The 11,705-nt window shown below is 42.9% G+C and overlaps 1 protein-coding gene across 1 annotated transcript; it reads left to right on the forward strand.

Annotated features, from left to right (window-relative positions):
* Positions 1-4,910: 4,910 nt before the first annotated feature.
* LOC100835193 (squamosa promoter-binding-like protein 6) lies at positions 4,911-11,504 on the forward strand. The gene is made up of 11 exons (XM_003563016.4): positions 4,911-5,993; positions 7,185-7,363; positions 7,980-8,282; positions 8,362-8,546; positions 8,790-8,864; positions 8,935-9,042; positions 9,129-9,246; positions 9,327-9,468; positions 9,550-9,688; positions 9,820-10,407; positions 10,694-11,504. The coding sequence occupies exons 1-11, from the start codon at positions 5,389-5,391 to the stop codon at positions 11,138-11,140; spliced, it is 2,889 nt and encodes a 962-aa protein (XP_003563064.1). The 5' UTR covers positions 4,911-5,388; the 3' UTR covers positions 11,141-11,504.
* Positions 11,505-11,705: the final 201 nt, after the last annotated feature.

Genomic DNA, 11,705 nt, shown 5'->3' on the forward strand with positions numbered 1-11,705 from the left:
TCTAGTAGATTTTTTTTTTGAAACTAATTGGTCTAGTAGACTTAGCTTTCAAGAAAAGAATTGTACTGTGAGGAAACATTAGGAACATTCAGCCAGTTTGCTTTTGGGCAGATCAGATCGATGCATGGCCCTCCAGAAAGGATGCTCTTGGTTAAGCTGCTCATGCCATGTGCATGCATGCACCTCAAAAATCCCCTCTGGAATCATTTTGTGTATATATACATGTTCAGGTATGTATGTGTGTGCACCTCTAAAGGCTACAGAGAGATCGATCTTGCTAAAAAGAATTTGGACGTAAACAGCTCCAGTAAAGATGTTTAGAAAGATCTGATTCTTCTTTCCTCTCGCACAAAGATTTCATTGATCGGATCTATGCAGGGATGAAGCTGCCATGGCTTTCTGAACCTTGAAGAGTGAGGCAATAGGAATCTGCATGCGTGCACATGTTAAGAGGAATCTATTCTGTTGTGTACTAGTACCTTGTTGGTTGCCAGAATAAGGAAGCAGCAGTACCTAACTGGCTACATCAGCAAGAATACTGTTGCATTGGTTCTTCTGAAACACATTTTCTTGTGGGGAAAAAGGCATTATGTATGCGCACTTAAAAAATATCATGGAATTTAATCTTGAACATGATGTGTGACAGATAATAATGTTATGATCATTGGTTTTGAGTTGAGACACGTCAATTTGAAAGGGAAATTTAAGGTAGATTTTGTCGGTGTCAGCAAGTCACTCTAGAGCTAGATCGACCGATATATGAGCTACCCCAGCCTCTTCTTTCTCCAAAGGTAGGATTAGGGGTACAGTACGTGTCGGTCATATCCAAGTCAATGTGGCCACACAAGAGGATAGCACTTGCACGGATTATCCACATTTTCTTTTGTCTACGGGCATTTTCCATTTGGGTAAAGTGATCACCGAATCAATCGGCAGTCGTGCATCTTTTCACAGGATATGGGCATATCCTGTTGTGTATCTCGCGATGCAGAGGCTGAGAGCTCTTCCATTGCCTTGAAAAAGAAACAAGCATGGTGTGTCACTTTTAGATGTGTTACGTGCTCGACTTTGTCCTTCGGGGCGGCAATCGTTGCACACAGGCGGATGATGATATATAGTTGTGTTTTATATGTAGTTTCGGCAACATGATTTATTTGGACTGAGCCAACAAGCACTATCTCATGCACTTTTCCATGGACCATAGCCCATACGGTTTTGCTATTTTTGAGTCATTTGAAAAATAATGTTTTTCGAATCGACGCCAACGACCGTCTGATCTGATCATCGAGATTTGTGTAAAAATCATACAAATATAAATGATAAAAAGAACTTAATCGGGTAGCTATGATGGTACACTTCCGTAGCTTTATTGTTGGTTTAAGCCAATTTTTTCTCCATATTACGTGTGTCATTGAAGTAGAATTGATATGAGCGGTGAGCTCATAGGTAACGACCTACAAGTTGACGACGACTAGGAGATGAGTGGATGACTAGCTATTGCGCTGCCGGCCGGCCGTCTCGCATATATTGCATGGCGATGCATCGATCGATCTACTGGAGCCAGAAAAGCAGCAGCAGATCTCTTTGCTTAGTCGCTAAGGCGAAGGAATTAATGGAGTAACGCAGATCCAGGGGCTTGTTAAATTAACACTAGAAGTTTAAAGCAGAGCAGCCGATCGATCGACAGGCTTATATGCACGCGCTCTTGAGATAAAAGAAGCATTTCATGCATGGACGCACACGTCGGTCTGACTAATCGGGGGAAAAAGAGGAGGCAACAAGTGGCCAGCTAGCTATCGCAGATAATCATAATCTAATCTCAATCTGCAGGAAATGATTATGATATGACAACAGTGTGTGGAGTAGTATGTACTATCGGAGAGGATCGGAACATTCCTCTCCTCGATTCACCAAACCAAAAGGGTTTTCTGTTTGTGTCAGTGTCGCCACCTGGGCGGGGGGCCCTCATGAGCACCGCACGTGCAACTTTACGGAAGAAAATAAACGAGCAGGAGTAATTCTGATCGAGGCTCAAAGCCCAATACACAATGAATGGCACCAAAAATCCAATGAAAAAAGAGAAGCCCTGGTGCGGGGAGCAGAGCAGATCTCCATCCATATAAAGGCCCAAAGAGAAGGAGGGAAGAAAACGGAGTTCATAGCCCAAGTCGTTGTCGGGCCGAGGCATGGAAATTTGAGTAGGTGCAGCCCATTTGGACGAGTGCGTTTGTGGTTTGTGGTTCGCTCCAAAAACAAAAAAAGGGAGCCTTTGTGGTTTGCAGATTGGCTAATTATCACCGAAACACACACTTAACTTGCTACGCACACACACGCGGAAGAAAATCTTATACGACCCTGCGCTGAACCCAATCCCTCACCTTTAGATCTTTCGATTAAACCAAACAAATCTCAACCTTCTCGCTTGAAGCCTTGCACCATCGATCCGAATATCATTGGCTGGGTGGCATGGTGCACATACAAGATTCTTTTGCCACACACTGACACACACGATCAGTTGCTCGGTTAAGTGACTGTGGTTATACATTAGTTACCTTCTGAACATGGGGGTCAATCGTTATCATCTCGTGTGGGGTTTATTAGAAATTTATTCACGTTTCTTTTTTGTGTGTATAATTTGTAGTCTATTGTAATTTGTATACTGCCGGCTCATCCATGCCGCCGCTCGATGTATATCCCGAGGTGATATTAGCAAAATGAAGCGCCATATAAAATGCTACTTGATTGTTAGATATCTATTAAAACGTCACAGAAGACTCGATGACTACATGTGCATTTGAATGTTTTGGTCCCTCTTTACATATCAGTCTTCCGTTCGGCGGTCCACTATCCACAAGATCCGTCTTCCATGGACTGCATACTTTGTCATGATAATATCCAAGTGTCACGTACACTGCTAAAATGAAATATATGTATGATTGAATGACTCACCACATTGCGTGTACATCTGAATGTTTTCGCCCCTCTTTACATATCCATCTTCCTTTCGGTGGCCGAGTTCTGACTATCCACAAGATCCATCTTCCATGGGCTGCATACTTTGTCATGATCATATCCAAGTGTCACGTACGCTACTAAAATGACACACACACACACACACACACACACACACACACATATATATGTTGTAATATAATAAAATCCTTACATGGACCGGGACGCGATCTTACGTGGCGACGACCAAGTCAAGGAATCCTGGAGACCGGTCAAATCGCCAACAAGGCATAGCCATGCCAATTAGGCGCCAGTCAAAGGAGTCAAAGGGTCAAGCCCTCCGAGCCATGGTCAAAGGAGCTAGAGTAAGGGACAAGAAAACTCTAGAAGCAAATTTACCACATTACCCTCACTTTTCCTCTCCCTCAAGGATAGTCATAGTCTTTTGTCATGGACCCCTAGGCTATAAATATCCTCCCATGGGAACATGTATCATACACTGTCCATTGGAATAAGATCAAAGGTGAGAGGGCTAGAGCAACTCAAGGAGCCCGCTCTCGAGTGCTTGGGTCGAGCCTAGTCTCAACTCGACCTCGGGGACGCGACTTGAGAAACCTAGTTTCGAGGTTCCGGGCCGTCTAGTACGACCTCGACTCGAAGCAGAGGGATCAGGTTAGAGTCCCGAGGGTAGCCCAACCTCGCTACTTGGGAAGACAAGTTCGGCCCAAGTCCGAGGCGGCCCCTAGATCTCTCTCGCTATAGGTGACTTGGGAAGACGAGTTTGGCCCAGGCGCTTGGCTAACGACCCCCTCGAAGCCTCTCCTAACATAGGACTAAGTCGTACCCGCAGGGTCGACCGAACCTATTCAAAAAATATCGACGTGTCAACTTGTCTAAAGTGTACAGCGACCTTCGCTATAAGGCCGGCGTACACCCCCTACATACTATTCTCGCATTTGTGCCACCGTGCATTGGCACCTCGTACTCCTGTTGTTTTCTAGAACAACAACAATATACAATTGAATGACTCACCACATTGCGTGTGCATCTGAATGTTTCCGCCCCTCTTTACATATCCATCTTCCATTCGATGGTCGAAGTCTGACTATTCACAAGATCCATCTTCCACGGGCTGCATACTTTGTCATGATCATATCCAAAGTGTCACGTACGCTACTAAAATGCCATATACGAATGAATGACTCACCACATTGCGTGTACATCTGAATGTTTCTGCACCTCATTACATATCCACCTTCCATTCGGTGGCAGAAGTCTGACTATCCACAAGATCCATCTTCCATGGAATGCAGACTTTGTCATGATCATATCCAAATGTCATGTACGTTTGGATGCTTCTTTATCCCATGACATGAACGCTACTTATCTTTTTAACACCATAGCACTCACGGTGCGCCAACGTAACGCCATCGAGTAGATATATCTATGGAAAATTATAGTTGAGAAATTTTCGATATTGCTCACAAGTCATTTTTATTAAAAATATAGGAGAAAAATCCACGAATGAGCAAAACTAAAAAAATTGCAATCTTTTCGTAACCAATAAAATAAAATCATGCCCTAACAATTTGAGAACATAAAAGAAGATGTCGACATGACAGGGATGCAAGCGGGAGACAGAATTAAATCTCAAATTTTATGAGATATAAAATATTTAAACTAGCAAGTCATGCAAGTGGGTATCCCGTTTTTCGGATAGAAATAAATTTCAAATTTACGAAATTAAATATTTAAACTAGCAAGTCATGCAAGCGGGTATCCGGTTTTACCCTGGATAGAAATAAAATCTCAAATTTATTTACGAGATTATTAAATATTTCAATTTAAACGGGACAACCGTGCCGGGCGCAGTTTGTTGTGTAGCCACACGGTGTGTCCACACAGAAAATCCGGGGCCCTATTTGTACTAGCCCGTCGCGCTACGGGTCCCCATCGCCTCCACCATCTTTTGCTCTTCTCTCTCCCTTTCCTCTGTTCTCCCCTCGTCCTCCTTCACTCCCACCAGTCCACCATCCCCAACTCCCGAAATTCGCCAACTGCTCTCCGCGGAATTCGCCCGATTCGGCCCTCGCCGGAGCTCGATTCGTGCCCGAATCCGCCGCCAATTCGCGCCGCTCCGTTTTGCCGGCTCAGGTGACCCCCGCTTGCCCCCCTCTCTGTTTCGGTCTCCCCGCTGTGTGATTCCAGCCTCTGCGTGGTTGATTATTCCCCACTGGAGGCGCGAGGGCATGTGGGTCTCGCTGGTTTGGATCCGTGGCTGCGTGGGCGTCACGTTCGTCGACTGCTTGGGCGGGAGGGGAGGGGACTAGATCTCTCGGCTCCTGCGGCTGCCGTACATTTTTTTTTGGGAGGGTTGAACTTGAAGAAGGTTGGTTTGGATAGGAGGTTCTTCTAGGGTTTCGGTGGGGGCGGGCCATGGAGGCGGCCGGGGTCGGGTCGCAGAGCCGCCGGCTGTACGGCGGCGGGTTAGGTGAGCCTGCCCAGGACATGCGTGGGAAGAGGCTGTTTGGCTGGGACCTCAATGACTGGAGCTGGGACAGCGAGCGCTTTGTCGCCACCCCGGCGCCTGCAGCAGAAAAGGCAAATGGCCTGTCACTGAATAGTTCGCCGTCTTCCTCTGAGGAAGCGGACGTCGAGGTGGCTAGGAGTGGTAACGTGAGAGGTGATTCTGATAAGAGGAAGCGGGTGGTGGTCATTGATGATGACGGTGATGACCAGAAGGATGAGGACCCTGTGGATAACAATGGCAGGGTGCTCAGCTTGAGAATTGGGGGAGACACTACTGTTGCCGGGGGAGCGGTGGAGGGTGGTGCCGTTAATGAGGAGGATAGAAATGGCAAGAAGATCAGGGTGCAGGGGGGAAGCTCAAGTGGCCCAGCTTGTCAGGTGGAGGGCTGCTGCGCGGACCTTAGTGCGGCGAAGGATTACCATCGCCGGCACAAGGTCTGCGAGATGCATGCTAAGGCCAACACTGCGGTGGTCGGAAATACTGTCCAGCGCTTCTGCCAGCAATGCAGTAGGTCAGTTTTACAATTGAGCTGCTATTACCTTTTATTTACATGTAATAATTTTGTTTGTGTGGGCAATTTATATGTAGAATATGTTATGCAAGTTTTATTTTGTCTTGCCAAAATAGATTTGATATCTGAGACCATGATGATGTTTTAGGCAATAACATTTGATATCTGAGATTCACTATAATCTATGTCGGCAATGTTAATGCAAGTCCTCATTTGTAGACTGAAAAGGCATGTAGAAATTGTTTTCCAAGAAACTTTTAGTATAAATAGTTTAAAAAGGGACATCCAACTTCCATACAGGCTTATGCATGATTTAGTTATGACGTTGTTGCTGGGAGCAAGTGGTCACATAGTCATGCTAATAGAGGTTAGTTTTGCGTCAATTCTCTCTTGTGAATACAGCACGTAATTCACTGTGCACGAAAGGAGGGTGGCGTGGCAAATATGAATCCATATACATACGAATATATTCTGAAGTGAATTTCTATATCAGGATTTACGAATTTGGTTTATCGAATTTATGCGAGTTAGTATAAGTTATAACCATTTGCTAAGTAGAAATGCACTGTTATACTCATCAGTTATCCCTTTTCAATTCAACAGAATCGATATAATTTTTTTTACTTCGATATGTATGAGGATTAGCTTATGCTGATAAACTCGGAAACCTCCGTGGTACTCAGATATTTTTTTTTAAAAAAAAGAAACTTTGGAATATGCTGTTCTCAGCAACCAAGCCCGGTTTCCAGAAAGCTTGGTTTTTTGTTTGGTACATAATTTTTTTCACAGTCCAAATTTCCAACTACACTGTTAATAATTTTTTCCACACAATGTACTTGTTACATCAGCACCTAAATTTACCGCATATATTAGACAGCACATGACCAACAATAATGGTCTTTTGTGCCTCACCCTTATTTCGTGTTCTTGGAGAACTTATATCTCTAGAGACACTGCCCACTTTTAGGAAATACTGAATTCATCCTGGCCTGTGCATAGCCAAGGACTACTTTTGGTAGCATTTGATTTATATAATTACGTGATGTATTTTTTCTGTTATAATCATAGAGCACACATTGTGTGCATAGCGTATTGTGTGGCTAAAGATATATCTATGGAGCTTTGTTGCTGCTGCCACTTTATACATACATTTTAAATTTAGCAATCCTCCTGACTACTGTACATGTGCAGATTTCACCTTCTTCAAGAATTTGATGAAGGAAAGCGAAGCTGTCGTCGGCGTTTAGCAGGTCATAATAGACGGAGGAGGAAAACCCGCCCTGAAATTGCTGTTGGTGGGACTCCTATTGAGGATAAAGTTGGCAGTTATTTAGTGTTGAGTCTTCTTGGAATATGCGCCAATTTGAACTGTAAGCAATATTTTGTAGGTTTCAGGCTGACTAATTTACTAGAGTTAAATACACAGCTAACTGGTCTGCATATAAATGTCATGGTACTTGTATAGCTGATTTCCCCTTAAATGACTTGAAATTATGTTGACTTATAGCTTTGACTGTATTTTACTTGGTAGTTAGTTTTAACCGAAAAGAGAACTTATGATGGTGATCTGATTTTTTTTCTTCTGGTAGATGCAGTTACAACATGAGTGTCAAGGCTCTTGCTGATTTTTGAGATATGTTGATTGAAATAGTAGCGTTTCTAGGATCAAAAAGGCTATATAATGCGGTACTGGGCGTAGTTGAAGTTAACTATTGCTTGTCATCCAATTTCTGAATTGCTTGCAGGAGGCTCCGCCGCCAGCCTGTGTGACGAGTCCATCATATTTCTTAAATTTTCACCACCCTTGTAAAATCTTTGTACTTTGCTGGTTATTATCTGTTGTCTATGATAGCTTATCTCTTAATTATAGCATAGGAACAGTTTCTTTGCCTGAACTGAACTATTATCAGCATACTTAATGCCCTTCAGAACTACTCTTATGGTAATACTCAGGAAGAGACATGACTTTTAGCATTGTACTTGCAGCTGAGAATGCTGAGCATTTACAAGGTCAGGAGTTGCTATCCAATCTTTGGAGAAACCTGGGGACTGTTGCTAAATCATTGGATCCAAAAGAACTCTGTAAACTCCTGGAGACATGTCAGAGCATGCAAAATGGATCAAATACTGGGACCTCTGAAGCAGCTAACGCTTTGGTGAATTCTGCTGCAGTAGAGGCTGCAGGACCATCTAATTCTAAGGCGCCTTTTACGAATGGTGGTCAACGTGAGCAAACATCATCTGCTGTTATACCGCTACAGTCAAATGCTACCGTGGTGGCGACTCCTGGTAAGGCATATAACCATTTTAACTCCCAGGAAATGTTTGCCCATGAAAAAATCAGCTTATATATATTGTGTGTTTACAGAGACTCCAGCATGCAGGATTAGGAATTTTGATTTAAATGACACTTGTAATGATATGGAAGGCTTTGAGGATGGTTCTAATTGCCCATCTGTACAGCAAGATTCTACTCAAAGCCCACCACAGACTAGTGGTAATTCAGATTCAACGTCAGCTCAGTCATTGTCAAGCTCAAATGGAGATGCTCAGGTTTATTATTTGCTCCTTTCAACATGCTCGTACTTAAAAGCTAAAGGTCTAATTTCAAATTATTGTATGACGTATCAGTCTACATAGCAGCAACGTTATCCATTAATAACATTGTTTCTCAAAGGGAAACTAGCAACTCAATGCCTGCCAATTTGCTATTGATTGTTTTTTCAAATGTTCATTTCCCTCCAAAACATGTGTCTACCTCTCTTCTCACGTACATTATTATTATTTTGCTTGCAGTGTCGGACTGATAAAATTGTATTCAAGCTTTTTGACAAAGTTCCTAGTGATTTACCTCCAATTTTGCGATCACAGGTAAATATGCATTCTCTTAGCAAATGACAAGAGAGCGTATCTTGAATCTAACACTCATCCTGAATTTCAGATTCTTGGTTGGTTGTCCAGTAGCCCTACTGATATAGAGAGCTATATTAGACCTGGCTGTATTATCCTGACAGTATATCTTCGATTAGTTGACTCTGCATGGAGAGAGGTACCTCTTTTTCATAGTCATTTGATCATTTCATGTCATGATAGTGATCTTTTTTCTGGCTGGTGGCTCATATTCCTTTTCTACAGCTCTCTGAGAATATGAGCTTATACCTGGATAAGCTTTTAAGTAGTTCCACTGATAACTTTTGGGCATCTAGTTTGGTATTTGTGATGGTACGGCATCAAATTGTTTTTATGCACAATGGTGAGTCCAAGCGCTTATATATTTTTGCATAACTGTTGAGGTTTTATTTATGCCTTATGTCAGAGGTCATATTATTGTAGGTCAAGTTATGTTGGACAGACCACTGGCACCTAATTCTCATCATTACTGCAAGGTTTTATGTGTTAGTCCAGTTGCTGCTCCTTCTTCAGCGACAGTTAATTTCAGGGTGGAAGGCTTTAACCTAGTCAGTGCTTCCTCGAGGTACATTATCATCTACAATTTACATGTGCTCATTCTTGCAGGGGATATGTTGTTCTCTAAAAATACACGTCATGTTTGCAGGCTAATTTGTTCATTTGAAGGGCGATGCATATTCCAGGAAGATACAGCTATTGTGGATGATGCTGCTGAGCATGAAGATATTGAGTGTCTCAACATTTGTTGTTCCCTCCCTGGTTCAAGAGGAAGAGGATTCATAGAGGTACATATACAACTTGTTAGATACCTTTTGTTTTGATGTGGTTTTTGTTTTTAAATTGTAAATTTTAACTTCTTTCGGGACAAATAATTTTGAACATATTTTAATACATTGAATATCTTTGGCAATTTCAGGTTGAAGATAGTGGATTTAGTAATGGATTCTTCCCCTTCATAGTTGCTGAGCAGGATGTATGCTCGGAGGTTTGTGAGCTGGAGAGCATATTTAAGTCATCCAGTCATGAACAGGCAGACAATGACAATGCCAGGAGTCAAGCTTTAGAGTTTCTAAATGAGCTGGGGTGGCTTCTTCATAGAGCAAACATAATTTCTAAGCATGATAAAGTGGAGCTGCCTCTAGCTGCATTTAACCTGCTGAGATTTAGAAACCTTGGTATATTCGCCATGGAGCGGGAATGGTGTGCTGTGACCAAAGTGCTGTTAGATTTATTATTTGATGGATTTGTTGATGTTGGGTTGCAGTCACCGAAAGAGGTGGTATTATCAGAAAATTTGCTGCACACTGCTGTGCGAGGGAAATCTGTCCGAATGGTTAGATTTCTGCTGAGATACAAGCCAAGTAAAGACCAGAAGGAAATTGCAGAGTCATACCTATTCCGACCTGATGCTCGGGGCCCTTCTACATTTACACCCCTCCATATAGCAGCTGCTACTAGTGATGCAGAGGATGTATTGGATGCACTGACTAGTGACCCTGGACTGGTAGGCCCTCATCTACTTATGGAATATGATTCAAGTACTTACTTTTTTTGTTCTATGTTGCCTTCAAAGTTTCGTTGCTTTGAATGTTACAGCCGTACACCAACGTCAACTTATTATTTAAGACTTGTTTTTATCTTTTAACTCTAGCACAGAGCGATACCAATTAAATGATGAACATCACGTTAATGATGCTATACCACGGCATTACTCATCCTCTCAGCCTAGTTTGTTTCTGTTAATTAATTGTGAAGATCCGGTCTAATCTCCCTACTGTTGCTTCTCGTAGGTTGGACTCAACGCGTGGAAAAATGCGCGAGATGAGACAGGCTTCACCCCTGAAGATTACGCTCGCCAGAGAGGCAATGATGCATACATGGATCTGGTCCAGAAAAAGATTGATAAGAATCTTGGCGAAGGTCATGTTGTCCTTGGTGTTCCCAGCAGCATGTGCCCTGTACTAACTGATGGGGCGAAGCCTGGTGATATTAGCCTCGAGATCTGCAAAAGCATGCCAATGGCTCCACAACCTGTGTCGAGGTGCAACATCTGCAGTCGTCAGGCTCGGATGTACCCCAGTTCCTTTGCAAATACTTTCCTGTACAGGCCAGCAATGTTCACCGTGATGGGCGTTGCCGTGATCTGCGTCTGTGTCGGCATACTCCTCCATACCCTCCCCAAGGTTTATGCAGCACCAAATTTCAGATGGGAACTGTTAGAGCGTGGACCAATGTGAGGACTTGGGGTTGCAATAAAGCGTAGATGTGTTGCTGTTAAATTAAAAGAGTTTTAGTGTGGTGGCTTGATCAAAGAAACATGTAACTATGTGAAGAAGAAGGCCCTTTGTATCTGAAAGGCTAAAGGCAGGATTGACTCGCTGCTATAAGCCTTATATACCATCAATAATAATTGATTGTGCTTACATCCTAACATACATGTGGACAGAACATATGCCGCCATTCATTTCTCTTTCTGGTTGATAGGCTGTACAATTCATTCTTTGAGAGCTGTATGTTTAGAAGAGAATCAGAATAAAGCATATTCTTTTATTTTTGTTTGTAATATGTACATATGTTGAACCTTATTGTTCTCCCCCTGGAGTTCCTAGGTGTTGAAAATCTGGATGGTGACTGTCTCCGACTGTTTAGACCCACATATCAGTCAGTTAAAGCTTGCCACATACCTCGAGCTGATGTGGACACAAATGTCCTGTTTCCTGTTCTGCGTGATGAGTTTCAATATTGATACTGAGCAATCATGCTAGAGCTTCTGCCATTTTTTGCTGAAAGGCCATCACTTTT

Source organism: Brachypodium distachyon, chromosome 1, assembly GCF_000005505.3.
Source record: "Brachypodium distachyon strain Bd21 chromosome 1, Brachypodium_distachyon_v3.0, whole genome shotgun sequence".
In the NCBI taxonomy this organism is placed as follows: Eukaryota; Viridiplantae; Streptophyta; class Magnoliopsida; order Poales; family Poaceae; genus Brachypodium; species Brachypodium distachyon.